We start from the raw sequence: 20,266 nt of genomic DNA, 5'->3' as shown, positions 1-20,266 counted from the left end.
GGTAGCGTGGCCGAGTGGTCTAAGGCGCTGGATTTAGGCTCCAGTCATTTCGATGGCGTGGGTTCGAATCCCACCGCTGCCAGTATCTTTTTATTCGCTTAATATTTAATTAAATACCAGATATTAAAAACACATTATCCGGTATCCATCCAGGAATATAAAAGTTTATACAGAAATAGGCTTTTCTTCTTGTCCGCTACTGTATGAAATTACATAGCAGTGCCATCTTGTGGCTGCATGGTTACTGCATTGTAAAGCCCTTTCCTCACTAATAATACATTTTCATGACTAAATAAGCAATAATTAAATTTAGAACTGTAAACAGATGCATATATGTCTACATTTTAAATTGTTCACAAAAATATGAGATACAACAATACAATGTCCCTGCCACAAAGGACCAAGCTCCGGACCTGGGGTGACAGAGCCTTCTCCATCGCTGCCCCCTCCCTCTGGAACTCACTCCCCAAACACATCCGTGACTGTACCGGTCTCACCATGTTCAAATACCAAATCAAAACCCACCTCTTCAGATCTGCTTTTAATGTGTAATTACTTCTATGTACTTTTAATGTTGATGTCCTGTTTTTCTTAATGTAATTTTTAACGTTATATATACACATGTAAAGCGTCTTTGAGTACCTTTTAACCTCTTAAGTGGTGGGGGACTTTACTCGAAAATACCTACAAACGAAATACCCAAAGTAAATTGAAAGCTGATCTTCAACCCCAGATGCATGATTTTGGTCTCATTCAAAAGATAACTCTCTTATTGTTCTTGCAAAACATTGATTAATCACTCCAAGTGCTTCTGGCACTGAGTAATAGTGGTCTGAATATACGGGATTTTAGGAAAATACACTCCGCCTGAAGTTTGTTGTTGAAAAAGATGCTTGAAGATGGGTATAGCTCAGGGGTGGGAAATACATTTTTACAAGGTGCCACATGAGAAACTCGAGCGGTGTTGGAGGGCCGAATCAACAATAAATGTAACTTAATTCTGCTCAATATTAATTTTCTCCCATTGTAAAAAGCAGTACATTATATATTTAGATTAGCTGCTACTGGTAATCAAAAGAATAAGGATCTTCTCTTCCAATAAATATATGAAATTGTGGAATGGGTCAAATAGGAAAATACTCCTAGAGAAGTAATAAACAGTAACAACAATCATTACATCAGTATTTTATTTTTAACATGTTAATCTTCACAAACCAATACTGAAAAGGTGTTTTACAGTATGTAAAGATAAGCAATGAATCAACTTTATACAAAAAGCAATAAGTGCTTTTGATGTTTTTCAGTTCACTTTACTTGTTCAGTGAGAAACATCCAGTCTGTCTTGAGCTTGAACAAGTGCACTGAAATCTGGTTGAATGTCTGAGGTGGATATGTGCAGGACAGCTGACAGCTGATCATCAGTGATAGAGGATCTGTATCTGGATGTGTTGAACTTCATCACTGAGTGTCTGTTCACATATGTAGGTCGATCCAAAGAGGACCAGAATCTTCTGAGCATGTCTCCTCATGTGTGGAAAGTTCTCCTCTTTCAGGGAAGAGTAAAACTCAGACAGGGAGACTGACCTAAAGTGCTCTGACAGAAGTGTGTCAGACTGCAGGTCAATGAGCTGAACATCACTGGGTGCATCATCCACATTGCATGTACATGGAGAAAAATCATGTGCATTTCATTCTCAACTGTTTTAAAGTGTTAAAATCGCCTCAAAACTCACCATGCAGTGCTTCTAACATGGATGAGTACCTGTGGAAGTGATCTGCTGATGGTGTGGCTTCCTTCAGTGTTGACAAGTGGGTGAGAATGTTGTCCTCCATTTGGCTTGAGAAGCTGCAACTTTCTCATGAAAGCCTTCACTGCGCTGTACATTTCATGCACAAAAGGCCCTTGCATTGCAGTTTGACATTTAGTTCATTCATTAGTGCGGTCACATCTACAGCAAAACCAAGGTCTGTCATCCAGTCTGCATCTGAAAGCTGTGGGACGTCTTTTCCTGTCTTCACACAGAAATCTTGACTCTCTTCTCTCAGACACTCTTTGTCCAGGCTGAGCCACCTGACAGCTGTGTGGTAGCCGATGTCACGATCACAACACTTCCTGATGTATAATACAATGCAAAAATACCCATTTCTGTTCAGGGTTCATTTCTGTCACATTCTCTTCAAAAGTCCGACATTTTTCCCCGTCAGATTTGAACAACCATCCGTTGTCACACCTGCCAGCTTGTTCCATTTCAGTCCCAATTTGTCCACACGTGCATTTACCTCCGTGAACACATCCCTCCCTGTTGTTGTCCCTCTCATTGACTGCATGGCTTCTCAAATGCCTCCTTTTTCTCCGGACATATGAGTGCTGCAGAATCCACCAAACACTCCTTGATAAACTCTCCGTCAGAAAACGGTTTTGTGGGATAAGAAATAACTTGTGTTGACAGCTGCATCTCTGGATGTGCAATGTTTTGTACAAAGTTCTTGTTTGTTTTGCAGTTTAGCTAGCAAAGCACCGACTCCTTTTCCCGCTCTTCATCAGACAAGTTCTTGAACGGCGACTCAAATTGTAATCCTTGAACACAGCGACCTGCGCACCACAAACTAGCACACGGCTTTACCTTTGACTTGTGTAAATACATACTTAGCAGTCCATGTCTTCTTTAAAACGCGGCATTCTGTATCAATCTTTCTTCTTTTGGCGTGAGCGGACATTTTGAGGGCTAGCCGGCCAGCATTACTTGTAGCTGTACACGCGCGCGGCGTGCGTACGTAAATTTTAAAGTTATTTACACCATGCACGCAATACAATGGTGTTGCTTTTATTTTGAAAATATATATACTTTTTCATATATGTTATAATTTACGATTATCCTCACGCGGGCCGGACAGGGCCGGCAAAGGGCCGGATGTGGCCCGCGGGCCGTACAATGGAAAAACTGGAATTTATTAGACATATTTTTCTAAGAGTAACACCAAGCGTACACAAACTGTGCATGCGTACATATTATAATATTTATTAATAAAATATTATTTGTATTGCTCATAAATAACTATTATATACCCAATTATCCCTGCCAGTAGTAATGACACAAAATAAGGGAAGTACAAATAGATTTCTTGTAATATTTTTGTGTTTGTTTTGTATTTTGTAATTAATAAATACAATTATGAAAAAGATTACAACATTTGAAAAAATAAAAGCATGAGTGTCAGATGTCTAAAGATCGAGCAGTTCATTGGCTACACAATAAAAGCGTCACCAGGAGGCTGAGCTGCTCCAGAAGAAAAACATCTCACAAATGATTAGCTGATTTCAAAGATTGCAACAGCTGTTCATGGGCTTTTATCAATGTGACTATGTTCAAGATGGAAATGTTTTGTACTGGAAACGATGTGTGGACATCGACAATGAAACCGGAAGTGTTTTTTTTAATCATTACTGCCGACGGGACAATAATGAGACCTAATAGGTAAGTTATGGGTTTGACTGTGAGTGTGCTTGCTTATGTGATATGCCTACTGTACCTGCTGTTGTGATTTTGATCTCAAAACAGTTTATCTCACTAAATAGATGAGATTCGAAGCTTTCTAAAAAGATGCGACATTGCGCAATAACTCCAACTACAGCTGACTGGGCACAGCTGTAGTGCCTCTTAACGAAAGCGCTCTATAAATAAAATGTATTATTATTATATCACATTTTTGCCACAGAGCACTGCCACTTCAAACCAGAATAAGATTTTTTTTTTTTTTAAATGAAAACCTGATATATATATAAACTTGATATATCAGTAAACAAAACTGTTCTAACTTTGGCCAAAATATTGCTCATAGTATGGCTCATAGTAGGAGGCTAAGATGAAGGAAACACTAATGAACTTTTCTAAAGACAGTGGTTTGCATTATTTAATATTCCAATTACACAAAATGGAGCAGGGGCGCCCAGTTTCTTGTCATCTCTCTACTGTGTCTCTCTAATAAAATATCTAAAATATACCCCACAAAATACATTTAAAAAAGAAACAAACTTTGACAAGAGAGCGTGGTTCATTCAATTTAATAAGCATTACTAAACACTGAATTAAATTAATAATGATATAAAATATCTAAAGTGACAGTTGTACAGTATTTGTCCCACATTTGACATCCTTCAGTCTCTTTCTAGATTAGTCCGTGTACACTTTGTATGATCAGTCCTAGTGATTAGACTACACATTTTGGGAAGTATCAGGTTTCACTGCGACCTAACCTGCCATTTCCTTCAAGTACTGCGAAGCCACAAGTTGCATTTTCTGGATGGCCAGCTGCGTATCTTCAGGGGAAATCCCAAGATGCCATACGGCCCGTACTGAATTTCCAAAATGGGGGTACATGAGAACTTGTATCCCCTGTCCCAGTACTGCCTCCTCTCCCTCACCAACCTCACCCATGCGAGCACAGAACTCAGAGGGGCTTAAACTGGGCTCTTGTAGACGGAAACGCAGGATGTTTGTCTCCACGGCGGCCATGTCTACAGCGAATAGAGGAGGGTCACAGTCAAGCAGAGCTGGGAGAGGTAAAGAAAGAGAAGAAGTTACGAGCAGGCAGTTAATGATTTAGTTTTTACAGACAGAAATATGAGCTGCTCACCTTGAGCAAAGGTTTTTGCATTGTGGTGATCCTCCTCCAGTCTTCCTACCATCTCCAGTAAAGACAGTTTTCCAGCTGCTGCCAGTATACCAGCCTGCCGCATCCCTCCACCCAGGGCTTTACGGCACCGCACTGCCTGGGATATGAAGTCTTGGGGTCCAGCCAGTATAGTTCCCACAGGGGAACCCAAACCCTGTTACACACCGTAACGTTAATTTGAATTTGAGAAGTTTTATTTTGTTTGTCTACGTTGTTTGTTTGTTCTGACTCTGCTCACATATTGAATTTGACATAAAATGCACCTCAGTGTGTTACTTTATCATATATATGTTATTCTAATTATTATCTAATCTTATCTAATCTGATTTTATCTTACTCTGTGATTGTGTTTCACAGTCCCACCTTGGAGAGGCACACACTGACGGTGTGTGTGTGCTGCAGTATGGTGGATGGAGGGACCCCCTGAGCCACAGCAGCGTTCATCACCCTGGCTCCGTCCATGTGGACCGACAGACCATATCTATCTGCCAAAGCACGAACCTTTGAAATGGAAACAAACATGTGAGAGTGGTTGTATTCTCCATTCTGTTGTATTAAGGAAAGTATCACAGCTGTTTCCACATGTTGACACACAAAGGCTTTTCTATCCTTTCTATCAGCTTTGCGAAGAAGTTCCATGTACGGATTATGAGACAATGGTACACAAGTAGTATTGTGCAGTTATATATACTTCTATATACCTATTTTATAACTATTACTATACTACTTATTTACTCTTATTTGTATTTAATTTGGTTTTGTTGATATTGTTGATTGTCAAGAATATGTTTGAATGTCTTGTCTTGTCTTTTATGTGGTCGCTTGATTGACTTTCCAGGGTCACACACACCTCCTGCAGGAAGGTCAGAGGCAGCACACGCCCTCCCTGTATGTTGTGTGTGTTCTCCACACATATGAGGCGTGAGCGGGGGTAGTGGGGGTCGGGGTAACCGTGGCGGATCTTCGATTCTAAGCTGCTCTATGTCAAATGATCCATCGGGCAGATTGTTCACCGTGGTGGCGTGGACACCAGCCAGCTGTGTCAACACACAAACACACACTGAATGGATGAACTGCAGATGATGAGGAAAGAAGTGCAGAGAGCCTGAACACAGGTGTCTGCTGCTCACTCACCTGTGCGCTGCCTCCTTGCTCGTAGATGTGTAAATGCGACAGATCTCCCACAATCATCTCGTCGCCCCGCTCTCTGCAGTGCACCATCACTGCATAATGAAATTGGGGCACTTTTATTATGACCCCCTCCAACCTAATAAAGACTGATTCAGACACAATAAATACACAGCTCACCTGCGATGAGATTACTCATGGTTCCAGAGGGAACGAACAGGGCGTCCTCCATTTGAAACATATCAGCTGCAATTGTCTGTAACTCTGCAGAATGAGAAATCAGATACTTCAAGATTTAAGTAAAGATGCAGGTGTGCATGCTTGATATATTACTCACTTATAACGATCACATATACACAATTAACTTGATTAATATATTAGCAAAATATTATATTCATGAAAGAATATGGCTTAAAATACTACCCTCCTTTACACTTTTAAAGATAGGCCTACTGATTTTCAAACATATATTTGAAAAAAATGTAAACTTAAAACTCAACAATTATAAATTGGAGAATACTAGCTATTGGATTAGACATTTCAAATATAATCAATAGTTCAGCAGACCCAGAAGGCTTTTGATTTTGTTAATCTTTTCTTACATTATTATTTGTTGTACAATTTATTTATTTTTATATTATTTGTATACTATATTTACTGCAACATTTTTATATTGAAAAACTGGAATATATTTATATTATAATATATTATATTATTTATATATATATATATATATATATATATATATATATATATATATATATATATATATAAAAGCAGTTATATATATATATATATATATATAAAAGCATAGTTTTTATATATATATATATATATATATATATATATATATATATATATATATATATATATATAAAAGCATAGTTTTTATATATATATATATATATATATATATATATATATATATATATATATATAAAAGCATAGTGTGTGTATGTGTATGTATGTATATATATATATATATATATAAAAAGCATAGTTTATATTCTGAATATTGACTAAATCATTTTAATAGCCTTTATCTACTCCAGTCCTTGATTTAAAGTTACTTAGGAACTACTTTTTAACAATTCATTAATAAATTGGTTTCTGATCTGGTCAAGTGACAGAGCGCTTCAGCTCTTACCGTTAACAGTCGGGTCTTCTCTCATCACGTCATCTCCGACCTTGGCTTCCGCCATGGCCTGCCTCATTGCCGGCCCGGGCTTGGTCACCGTGTCGCTACGGAGGTCGACTACCCGGCCGTGGGCCACTCCGCCTTGTTGTGGATACTTGGCTTTCCGGGTGTTGTAATAGCCTCGCGTGGAGCTTCGTCCCAACACGGCAGCTGCTGCATCTCGTGCACTGAGCGGTTTGCTCGAGGCGAAAACACCGTGGTGCAAACATTTAAACAAAACTCTGCAGGAAAATGTTTTCAAAGACATTGCTCCTACAATTATGTTTATGAGATATTTTTGTATTGAACTTTGTATAGTCGACTAGTAATCGGAAATCATTTACTGCAAGGACAGTTAATGGATGACCTATCGGACGATTATCATACACAGAGCAGTGTGGACCTCAAGGTGGCGCCACTGTCCCAACAGAGCTAATTATACTACATCATGAACTCTGACAAATATCAAACAAAATAACAGGGTGACTACAGTCTAATGCAATCCATTACAACAGACCTGTATCCTAATCAATATAAATGTGTTGCTGTTTATATTATTTTTAAAAAGAGTTGGTAAATAATGAGGCTGCAGTTTCTAGTGGTAGTGTTGCATTGGACATCAGCATGCAAACCAGAATTAAATCAACTTCTTGTGGATACAGTCTCAACAAAAACTTAACATTAAATAAAACCAAAAAATATTTAGTTTACTGTAATTCAAAACAACAGCAAAACTATATCAAAACATCCAAACCCACACAACTTGTGCAGTATAATCAAAGTCTCATTTATCCAGTTGTATGCTCACTACTTCCCATACACATGCATTTTCAATAAAAACCTTACTATTTAAAACACTTTGGACTTGTCCGAACCGCACGGACGAGTAGCGCGCCTACACAAGCATGAGATTGGTTTTAAATAGTAAGGTTTTACTGTTACTGACCGGATAAAAGAGACTTTGGTTACACTGCACGAGTTATGTGACAGTTTGTAAATGTATGTTTTGATATAGTTTTGCTGTTGTTAAATGCTGCCCCCATTTACAGTAACACTGGGTGAGCAATTGATATATAAATGGCAATTTTGTTGGTGAAGTATTTAATGACAAACTAATAATTAGTAATCATAAATTGATTCCTTTTCTTTACTTATTTGAAGCATTGGGGTACTTGCATAGAAAACGGCTAGCATGAAAACAATGGTAAGAATCTTTTCATGTGTTTTTTTCTTATCAGTGTTGAATACTGAACATATTCATATTCACATAGACACAGAGCACAACTATAACAATGGCTCTCTGAAATTTCTCTGCTTTTCCACAACAGAATACGTCACATTTTATGTAGAGTACGTTCCAAACTGAACTCTCACCGTGTCCTGCATTAATCCACCCCAGTGAGTGAGGCAAGCATGTGTGTAAATGTCTCTCTGTGCATCTGTGTGTGTCTATCTGTCCCTGTGCCAGTGGGTATGATGTGTTTACACTGTGTTGTGGCCACGAATGCTCTGAAATAACTGTGACACCTTCAGATTCTTCAGGGGTCGCAAATCTGCTTTTGGCTTGACCTTTATCCCTGCGCTGAGCTGTAAAGCTAATTTCACCTAGCTGTCACCCACCATGTATTTATCCTATTGTAGAGAGGGAGATAGGAGGTGTCCGCAAAATCCCCACCTCCCTACACACACATACGCAAACACATGACATGATGGCAAAGGTGGTATGTAAGTAAGTACATTTACTCAAGTACTGTACTTAAGTACACTTTTGAAATACTTGCACTTTAGTCCTTTCTACTTCTACATTTCAGAGGGAAGTGTTGTACTTTTACTCCATTATATTTATCTGACAGCTTTAGTTACTAGTTACTTTACAAATTAAGATTTTTGCACAGAAAACATATATATAAAATCCTGATTTTACATGAATACACAATAAATATAATCTAATGCTATAATATATACTATTATATGAGTCACAGGGGTCAATGTTCTGCACTGAGTACTTTTACTTTGAATACTTTTAGTACATTTTCCTTATTATACTTTATATTTTCAATGCAGGACTTTTACTTGTAACATAGTATTTTTACATTGTGGCATTAGTAGTTTTACTTAAGTAAATGACCTGAATACTTCTTCCACTACTGCATGATGGAGCTCAGGCCCAAACTTAACTAGTTATATCCAGCAGCCCTATTTTTATCTGCAATAAAGCCCCAGCTCCCATATGTCTCTGGGACTAAGTCAATATTTGGAGGCGGAGGCTTATGGGACTGTATCTAGCGTGGACTGAGATTAGGGCTACAAGGGAGGTGCACTCATAACAAAACAACCCCCTCCTCCCTCTGACACTGTTTTTTTTATTTCTGACCTACAAATGCTACAACTACTTTTACATCTCCCTCCCCTCACACACATTTCCCTCTCACATGCATACTCATGCTGTCTTGTCTGATGTTAATCACTCGATAAAAGTCCCAGTGTGTGTTATCAGGACCGCACCGTGCTGTAGTTAAAGTTGATATTGCCAGTAACAGAGCCAGGGTTTTATGAGCCATAACAAGTCGTCATTAAAAGTCATTAGCAAACATCAACGTCGTAAAAAGGCCACAGTCGGTCTCGAGAGCCCCACAAGAGCCGTGAACGGAGAGAGATAAAGATGCATCTGTAAGCAACACAGAGCAGCGATGGGGAACTGTGATGAGAGGGAGAAAGTAAGGAGACGTCCTGAGAAGGAGTTTTTTTTTTTTTTTTTTCGGGATCACTGTTGGCTTCTGTAACCTCACACTTTTATCTACGTGTGTGTACACTTGTGTGTTTTGTTTCTCTCAAATGCCTCGCAGCATTCCTTGCCTCTGTGTGGAGAAGGGGAGAGTGGTGTTTTGGAGAAAATATTGAATTAGAGAAAAAAGAGGCAGAGAGGGAGAAATGAAGGAGAGGGAGAAATATTGACTCCTTCTGGGAAGGAGCGAGACGGCAACGCCTTTCCAATAACCATAAACCCACTGTGCTGAAAATAGACGGGCCGAATGAATAAACGAATGTGTTCATCCCACACGAGCTCTTCTCTTTCACAGAAGGAGGGGAATGGAGGTAATCCCCCCCCCCCCCCTCTACTCATTCCCTTCTCTCTCTCTTTCTCTCTCTCCTCTTTCACTGAGGACATCATTTCTTCACCATGACGAGAGATATTAACCGGAACAAAACAGGTGTTTATGGGAAGCCTTCCCTCAAATGAGGTTTTTCATACGCACACACACACAAACACACGCACACACACACACACACGTACACGTACACACACACACGTACACACACACACGTACACACACACACACACTTGGCTCTGCAGTGTAAAGGTGTCGACATCAGTGCTATGCCAAACAAGCGTAACATCTGTTTCACATTTCACCCCCCCTCCCTCATATGTCATGCATGGGCCATGTGGACATGCTTTGCTTCTTACACACACACACACACACACACACACACACACACACACACACACACACACACACACACATTGCTCTTAAGATGCAGGGGAGGTGTAAGTATATTATTGTTGTTCATCTCATTGGCTGCAGGGATTCAAAACAGATAAATTCACACACCAAGTAGCTCCTGTTAGAAGGATTTAAATGCCTTGAGAACAAGGCTCTTCCTCAGACGTCTGATGAATACTATCTGAATAATGTCACAAATTTGCCTCAAGGGGTTTTACACTCGGTACAGCATACAACACCCTCATTAAAGGTGTGTTCAGACCAAACACAAAGCACATTTTTCAAATTATATACAAAGTCAATACAAAGATGCAAATAGAAAAAATGCATGCTGGGCAATGCAAATTTTCCCCCGCAAGTTCAAATGTTTCAACTTGAGCAAAACATTTGCATGACGCTGTTTTGCAAAAGTCTATCATTATTGAAATTTTTCTGATGTCACTGAGAATCAGAAATAGAGGGGAAAGTAATTGTCGCTATCTGTGAGAACCCGGAGCTGTACGACTCAACGTCAGTACTGTACAGTGAGATGTGCAGAGCTGAGCATGTTGATGTTATGAAGTAAGTAAAGTAAACAAATAGGTAAAATAATTCATCCAGGGTACATGTCTGTTTTATAGTTCATTTTTTAGATTAAACTCCAAGTGGCAGGAACGAGAAACGACTCGCACCATCGCCTCATCCTCATAGCCACCAGGAGGCTGGTTCGCTGGGCGTAGAGCATGTGGGCGGCCCGGGGACATACAGTAGCTTCAGTTAGCAGTTAGCACTTGAGTAGATTCGACAGCTGACTGGGGCTCCGTCTCTCGGGGATGCCGAGTGCAGACCGCTACATCGGGTTGGATGGGTCAAAGGTGCGGGTCGTGTACTCGTTTCTGCCCCTTTGGATTTAGTCCAATACAGAGCGTACAGCCCCCGGTTAACGTTAGTGCAACAGTAAACACACAGATGGGCAACATAAACTACAGGCCAATGCCACACATGAAGACTATAAGATAGCAGTGTTATTTTGACCAGATCTCAGAGTTTGAGCACTTTGGTGGAATTGTGTGTATTCTTTCCCTGCTGTCAGTTAGACTTTTTGTTAATAACTGAAGACTGTACATTTTTATTATAGATGTGAAATGCTGCCCCCTATTTCTTTGGAGCGGGTGGCTCAGAACTACATATTGCACCTTTAAAAACAGACATAATAGAGGGCTGCAGGAATGAGTCCTAAAACCCGAAAATTAGTTAGCATTTTCGCATTCCTGATTATCATTCATTCATGAACAGCACAACAGCGTTTCAGATATATCAGGAACTTTGACATCAGGTACAAGCCAGCAATAGTGGTTATTTCAGTCATGGTGGATGGCGGAAATAAACGTCGCTAGAGTATGTGGTATCTGTGGAGGTAAGTCCCTTTTCTTATTCGGAAGGAGGACTGTGTGTACATACTTTTGGCCACATAATTTAGATTAGGTTGTGTTTACATATTTTTTAGATATTGATCTGTCTCTATTCAGATTCCATGGAAGAGAATGGAGTTTCTTTAGTGGTCATCCGAGTATGACATTTGAAAAGTCACTTCAATTGCGTCCACTGAGCTTGCAATGAACTTGAATAAATAGTCCAAATGAAAATGGATGGATTATAGTAATCAGAAAATTGCCTCTAGAAAGACATAAAGGACTGCTCAAACTAAATTTAATTCACTTCCATTGTAGCCTAGCATTCAGAACCTCTGCACATGAATTATGTACCACTTGTGGTAAATTAAAACTTTTGTTTTGTAATTTGGGTGAACGGTCCCTTTAAGCATTGTGGTGAAGATAGTTATTGTATGACAGTATGAGGCAGGGTTAACCAGACCATCAAGATAACCCGCTGTAGTAATCAACTACAACCACTATCGCCTGTATGCACTCATTCATCTCATCCTTCATTCATCCACTCACTGACTTCTCTCTCAGTCAGTCATTTCTCATTTTGTTCATTAAGCTGTAATTATAGACCATCACCGCATGTACAATTTCACTTCCGAGAACAGACGCATCGTTCTTTTTTTGACCTCCTTTCTGTTTCATTCATTTACCAGACCTTCACTTCACCCCTCGCAGCGTTCCTGTGAACCTCTTTTCCCTCCTCCTCTTTTTCATCCTCCTTTCCCACATTGCCCACTCCTCTCTCTCTCTCTCTCTCTCTCTCTCTCTCTCTCTCTCTCTCTCTCTCTCTCTCTCTCTCTCTCTCTCTCTCTCTCTCTCTCTGTCTCACTCTGGGAAGTCATGTGACTTCTCTGAAGCTGAGCCCTATAAACCAGCAGTACTTGGGGGGCTCAGTTTCTTTACAGCTCTCTGATTGGCTCTTGCATTCAGATGCTGTTCACTCCTTGGCGCGCACACACACACACACACACACACACACACACACACACACACACACACAGCGGGCCCCCTGTTTTCTTCTTTCAGGAACAAATGTGATCCTTCACATTAAAAAACAGAGAGATGGTGTGTGTGTGTGTGTGTGTGTGTGTGTGTGTGTGTGTGTGTGTGTGTGTGTGTGTGTGTGTGTGTGTGTGTGTTTATGTGTGTAAATGCCACCTATTGCAGGAAAATAAAGCAATAATTTGTCTTTAATGAGTGGTCTGTTCTCACAATCACTTAAGTATGCACACACATGCACACTGAGCCTGAGAAGTGCCATTTGTTTTATATTGGGGGATTCGTGCTGTGGCAGGTCAATGGCTTGGTGCAGAGGGCTCAGCATTGAGGCTTGTTTAATCCAATCGGATCCTTATTGAGACGAAACACAGCAGCCTGCCAGTTATGGCTGTTCATATTCAAAATGTCCAGTTTGGATTAAAGGTATCTTTTGTCTGTTTAACTTACAGTGAAAACCTTTTAAAATTGAGTGCATAATTTGAAACAAAAGCTGTTTTGGTTTTGAGATGATGGAGATCCCAGGTTTTTATCTGACCTATCTGATCTTCCAACTGATTCTGTATGTGTAGCTTTAGGGAGGAAACGAGTCTGTTAATAATTTTATATGGTAACCACAATGTAAGAGTATTGATGAAGAAACGCCAAGGGCAGCGGATCCTCTTTGATGTTTGTCGCCTCTTTATTATGTAACTGACTCACAGCCAAAGACCGACACCCTCCCACACACTTTTCGTACTGATGTCAAGTCATACAGTTGGTAGTAATGTTGACTTAGATAGACAACGTTTGTGTGTGCTTTAATGTATGTGGTGGTACAGAAGTGGGAGTCACCAATGTAAGTACATTTACCCAAATACAAGTGCTTTATCAAAATGCGCAATATAAATGCAGCCATTTAAAAAAATAAACTCTTATATTCCATTATTTCAGATGGAAACCACTTTGGTTTAGGCTGAAATATCACAACACCTATTCAATGAATTGCCATGAAATGCTGTACAGACATTCATTGCCCCCACAGGATAAATCCTACTGACTTTGGTTATCCCCTGACTCCTCAGCTAGTGCCACGATGAGGCTGAACATTTGGTAAAATATCTCAACAACTATTAGATGGATTGTCATGATATTTTTGACAAATTGGTCCGCAGACGATGAATCATAATAACTGGTTAGCTGGCTAGATTACAATGCAATTTGGTGCTGACAATTGTAGTGTGTCCAAAATCCCTCCTTATTTACTACTTAGTGCACAATATTTACTATCCACCATTGTATTGTCCAAATTATGAGTATGAAACTGTCCACTAATCAGTGCCTTCAAAACTTCCCACAATGCTATGGGAAACAAACCTGTGTTCATTTTGGGACAGAGATGCTGGTATGCGGATTTTTCACCTTTTGGAGAGAGCCAGGTTAGATGTTTCCACTCTTTATGCTTAACTCTGGCTGCTAGCGGTAGCTTTAAATTTAGCGTACAGACAAGAAAGAGGTATCTTATACAGTATGTATATAAAACTTACAACTCAAGTTCCACTTATTAGCTGGTTTGCCAGAGCTTTCAACTGCATCTTCCAGTCTCATCAGATGGAGTTTAACTACTTAAAGGTTATCTACTGTGGACTATTAGACCTGTAAGAGTAACTATTATTTCCAAAGTTTTAAGGATTTACAGTTAGTCACAAATATGGTTACTATATATATATTTAGTTATTTCTGTCTTTCATTTCTTAAAGCTAGAGTGGGTAATGTATCTTAGAAAATGTTTTTGTTATATTTGATGAAATAGTCTTTACATCCCGACAGCAATCAATAAATCAAATGCTCCGACAAAAAAAAGACAAAAGAGTTATTTGTGGCTGTCGCAGGACTGTAATAAGTCCGTCCCATCATTTCATTCAGTCTTCCACAAGCTGCTAGCTTAACAACTGTGAGTACTAACAATCACGCTGTTTATGATTATTCTGATTATTCTGGGGGAGTGGCTTTGGAGGGAGGCCTGAATGAACGGTCAGTGTTGCCAACCTGGCGACTTTCTCGCTAGATTTTGCAACCTTTGGAGCTGCTAGCTAGCTTCAATAGAAAAGAGTTGACAACATTAAGCTGGGTTTTCTCGGTTTCTTTCATTTCTTCCTTGCTTCTTGTGTTTTTCCCCCTTATTATGTCAATTGTTTTGCTACCTTGCTTCATTTATATCATTGTATTGTCGTTTTCTTTTTCTTTCTTGAATTGTCAACTGATCTAAAAAAAATAAAAAAGGTTTTTATTTGACACAAAAACTGAACTTGACTCCTCACACAATGAATACTTTTATTTATGTTACTCAAGCACATTTTACTGCTAATAATTGTTAACTATTATAACGGTTAAATTGTGAATACAGTATCTTCTCATTGTAGCACTGCTGCTTTTTCTTAAAGGAGAATTTCTTCCATCACTGTAGGTAACTCATGGGCGTTGCCATTCATTCATGACCAAAAAAAAACCCTTACTCACCACATATGAATGTGCGTATGCTAGTGCTCTTACACATGTATATATGTGTGAGTGTCTACTGCAGTCTCAAGTTCAAATATTATGCAGTCCTGTTTGCTGGCTGAGGGGACACAGTGACACCTGAGAGTGTTGGAGGGTTTGGTCTGAGTCCATGCTGTTACTGTAAGCCATTTGGCACCGAGCGTCTCTTCCACTACACTTGCACAGCTGTGAATAGAGAGACAAAAACAGCAACAAAAGCCACCTCCTGGATAAAACAATACCACTGTGTCTCCTACCTCGTGAATATGTTTTACAACCTGTTTTGTACATTTCAGGTAATCCTACGTTTTTTGTTCCTCCAGCCAGCAACAACATGGACGCACCCATCCGTTAGGCTGTCCAGGTGTTACTGGAAAATCATCTCAGTGATGATTGTAGCTAGTTACAATAACTTTCACATGCGCGCGCGCGTGTGTGTGTGTGTGTGTGTGTGTGTGTGTGTGTGTGTGTGTGTGTGTGTGTGCGTGCATTTACTAGAACTGTACTTAAGCTCAGCTTTGAGCTACCTCTACTTTACTTGAGTAATTCCATTGTCTGCTACTTTAGTAGCAATAGAAAATGTTATCAACGTCTCCATTGCGCAGTTTGTTTGGAAACAAATTGTGCAGAAACGTTATCTGTTTCTGCCTTAAGATTAAACTCTATTGATCCCAAAGAGGGAATTTAAAAGTAACCTGGCATTATATAAAGTAATAATTAGCTCAACCTTTACCAGCTACAACATTAGAGTAACGAACACATGCAGCAATAATTATAATCAAATGTTAAAATATCTATTATTTTGATTCAGTTTATTTGATGCAAATACTTTTGTACTTTTACTTTAGTAAATGATTTGAATGCATGACTTATATTTATTTCTGCACTGAGGTATTACTACTTTTACTTAAATAAAAGATCTGAGTACTTCTTCCACTTCGGTGTGCGTGTGCGCGTGTGTGTGTGTGTGCGTGTGTGTGTGTGCGTGTGTGTGTGTGTGCGCGTGTGTGTGTGCGTGTGTGTGTGTGTGTGTGTGTGTGTGTGTGTGTGGGTGTGTGTGTAGGGGGATGCTGGTCAGTTTAGAACAACATTGTGGTTTGAATGTGTCACAATGAGCTGGTCAGTGAGTGCAGGTCAAAACTGTGTGTGTCTTTACAGGCTCATGCACACACACACACAAATACATACATGCAGACATTTTTGAGTGCATTTGACCATCTGTATGCTTCCCATATGGTTTTTATTGATCCATGTCCCTGTTACTCCCTCCTGCTCACTCTCTTTCTCTCTCTGTGCGCTGATGGCGGAGGAATGATGGAATGCTGGAGGGTAAATCTCTGGTTTCCTGGAAGCTGCTCTGGCTTTATCAGAAGCGGCTGTGACAATACTCCAGCTGATGGGCCAACCAAACGTCTTTCCTATAAGCGCAGATCAGCCAACAAAAAGCCTTCCTGGAAGAAATAATCAGCAAACCGGAGCTCCTTCCTGGAAGAACGCGGTGGATTGCTCGTTGCAGGGTATACTCCTAACCATTTAATATTCTTTCCACCTTCTAGGCTTGACACAGTTGACATTGGCATGAGCTCAAAAAGGAAATAAATAAACTGTTAATAACACTTTTAATCGGACTGCAACAATGTTATCAGTCGCTTTTAAAACATTCTCCTCGTTGCTCAACTTGCTTCACATTTCCTTTGTGTTGCATTAAAAACAGTGCCCAAACTTTAATGTGAATGTTTTGATTGTTGAGAGAAAGAACTAAATCTGAGTTCAGTTGTTTGAGAGCCGGGGTGTTGTGCTTGGCCGAGGACACTGTTGACAACTGTTGAGCAGGACACAGCAAGTCATTACCCGAAAAAATGAATCATGGTGGAAAGACTTTCTATGAGTGTGTGAGATTCACGAGAGGCAAAAATATTCCAGCCCCACTAACCAGGCAACTATGGGGAACATAAAATGAGTCATAGTGAGCTGAGCTGGCTTATTTAGACAGTGTGTGTGTGTGTGTGTGTGTGTGTTTGTGTGTGAAACTGGATTATTCTGGTTGGATTTTGGGAAGAAGGCTCACTCATTTCTGTTTGTCTCTTGAACAACGTCATTTTTGTCTATAATTGCCCACTCAGTCTTCCCCATAAACAAATAGTGTCACACACACACACACACACACACAGCAACTTTCAACACACATTTTTTCCTGTAAGTATCATAGCAAAATAAGGGACTATGGAACGGAGCTTTTGAATCATTGTAATTACCTGTACTGAGGTAATCTGTAAAAACAGTTGTTAAACATTGTCCTCTCTTTCACTTCCACACAGGTCTGTGGCTGGCTTGTATCCAGATACAGTGTGTGTGTGTGTGTGTGTGTGGTGAATGCGGAGTTTTTATATAGTTTTGCTGTTGTTAAACGCGGCTCCCATTCACTTCAATTCATCAAAACCTTTCTCCTTTTTTTTAATTCCTCGTTCACTGTGGAGGCATGCCAGAAAAACTGAGCTTTCTTCAAGAATTCAAGGAATCACGGGGCGAGTAACTGAAATACAAATGATCTTTTTGGGGGTGAAATATTCCTTTAACCTTTTCTACTTGAGAACTGTCAAAAATGTTGTTTCACATCCCATTGCTGGCTAGAACTTGATGCTCTTTCTGCATCGTCTCTTCAGGTGGAGTTCCCCATCTGTCTCTTTCTTTCTCTCTCTCTTCACACACACACACACACACACACACACACACACAAAGACACCTCATTCGCTCTCTCATACACACACTATCACCAGTCAAGCCGTAAAAACTCAACTCAATTAAAGTGCCTCATTTCCTGGAAGCCAGCCTCAGACAGAACAGTAGGTATGCAGGGAATGGGAAATGTGTGTGTGTGTGTAATATAGAAATGAAGAAACTCACCTCCTGCTTAAGTTTACTAACATCAATGTGCACACACACACTGCATCGGCTGCACACTAAAACCACAGACCGTCATAAATCTCCTCCACGTGGACCCTTTCACCTATTTGACCTCACACTCGCACACTCTCTCTAGAGGACACCATCTTCACTCAGCCCCTCAGGCAGGATGTATAAAACCCGGCTGCATTCCTTTCCAGTTAGGTCCAACCCAAAGTGAGCTCTCCACACAGTAACTGCTGTGTCAAAGTGTGTGGGTGTGTGATGGGGTTAATATAACTGTGTGCTTCTGGGAATCCCTTTGTTACTGTGTGTTGTGTCCATCTGCAGGGCATGTCTGACAAAATTGTGCCCACACCCCTCCCTATATGTTCTCTGAAGCCTATGGAATTTACCCACAATGCTCTTGCAGAACAGAATAAAAACAAGAAGTGATGATTGCAGTCATTTTAACCCTATGATGAGAGTGTGCGCTTGCAGCAGTCCGGCTCTTTTTAAAGCCTGCTGACTGAATAAACACGGCTTTGTTTAACTAGGAAATCCCATTTGTCAAGTAATAATGTGGTTGTGAGGCCGGGCATTGCTGGAATACAGACTGCCTTACAATACATTACGGTAAGTTAGAGCTTATCCAGTCAATATTGACTCAGTGAAGTAAGAGAGAGAGAAAAGAGAAGGAGGCAAAGAAACAAACAGTGAAGTAACACACAGGGCAAATGCATTGACTTTTGTAAAAATAGTGCTCTTTAATATAAATTATTGAAATATTTTAGAAATATAAATATGTGCAACGTTTCCTTTTCATTTATTTTTTTTGTAATGCTTTGTCATTTCAGATATTACAGCTTGTATTTTGCCAGACTAGTGGCCAGCCTTTTTTCGAGAGTCTTTATAAAAGACAAAATGATTCATATACACGTGTGGTCCACTGGTGCAACACATGTAAAAAAAAAAACTTGGTGTTGATGTGAGAAAATAAGACTGAGATTTGACCAAAACATGTTTATCACTATGGTACTGTCAGCGCTCTTGTCTCAAGTGGCCACATAAATTCACAACGTTTTATGATGTTAAAGGCTCCCACTCCAATATGGATCACAGGTAAGTATGAGCACTGGGAAATAGAGCTGCAACAATTAGTACAGAAAAATAATCGCCAACTATTTTGACAATGTTAATGTTAATGTTAATTCTTCATGCAAAAATTGCAGAAAATGCCGTTTTCAGCCTCTCAAATGTAAAGATGTCCTGCTTTTCTTGTTTTATATCATATTAAACTGAATGTATTTGGGTTTTGGACTGACAAAACAAGACATTTAAAGACATCACCTTGGACTTTGAGAAACTGTTATGGGCATTGTTTTCACTATTTTCTGACATTTTAAAAGGCCAAATGATTCTAGAAAACAATTGGCAGATTAATTGCTAATGAAAATAATCACGAGTTGCAGCCCTACTGGTCAAACACAGACAAAAACAATTCTGATCAAATCTGAGTCTTTGTTTTTACAAAAGGCATTTTTTTTTAAAGAATCACTTTAAGGAAGTCTTGTGTTCCCTTGACATTCAGACAGACAAACCCAACTGTCCGCTCCTGCTTCAGAGGTAACCATGGCAGGTAAGACGGGGGCGAGAAACCTTTCTAAATTACAGAGGATTAAAACACATAACAGTTCATTTCCTCCTTCATGAACAGCGGTGTTAAACTAGGAGAGCGCACACTCAAAACACAAAAAGAAATACGTTCGAGATGATAATGTTAAAGAAGAAATCACGGTGAGAAGGTCTAAAAGACAGAATTAAGACTCAGTCATAAACTTTCTTTTTTACATGTTAGCGAACCTGGCTTCATATTTACAGGAGCAGCGTCCTGTTGAGCTCGATCATTTCCTCTAAGTCTGGGACATCAATCACATCAATGTTTTTGTTTAGCT

General features: G+C 39.7%; 1 protein-coding gene, 1 long non-coding RNA gene and 1 other non-coding gene across 3 annotated transcripts; 2 read left to right on the top strand and 1 right to left on the bottom strand.

Annotated features, from left to right (window-relative positions):
- On the top strand, positions 1-82 carry trnal-uag (transfer RNA leucine (anticodon UAG)). Its single transcript has one exon. It is a non-coding gene; the product is annotated as a tRNA-Leu (tRNA).
- A 3,227-nt stretch (positions 83-3,309) lies between these two features.
- On the top strand, positions 3,310-6,041 carry LOC115024639 (uncharacterized). The gene is made up of 3 exons (XR_003834145.1): positions 3,310-3,476; positions 5,032-5,196; positions 5,513-6,041. It is a non-coding gene; the product is annotated as an uncharacterized LOC115024639 (long non-coding RNA).
- tha1 (threonine aldolase 1) lies at positions 4,048-7,459 on the bottom strand. The gene is given in 8 exon segments (XM_029456401.1): positions 4,048-4,552; positions 4,636-4,828; positions 5,038-5,175; positions 5,525-5,647; positions 5,649-5,711; positions 5,809-5,897; positions 5,983-6,066; positions 6,950-7,459. Coding segments are annotated over 8 exon segments (1,290 nt in total). The 5' UTR covers positions 7,248-7,459; the 3' UTR covers positions 4,048-4,250.
- Positions 7,460-20,266: the final 12,807 nt, after the last annotated feature.

Source organism: Cottoperca gobio, chromosome 19 (genome assembly GCF_900634415.1).
Source record: "Cottoperca gobio chromosome 19, fCotGob3.1, whole genome shotgun sequence".
Taxonomy (NCBI): Eukaryota; Metazoa; Chordata; class Actinopteri; order Perciformes; family Bovichtidae; genus Cottoperca; species Cottoperca gobio.
The sequence above is the reverse complement of the archived record's forward strand: the minus strand, read 5'-3'. Positions and strand labels throughout refer to the sequence as shown.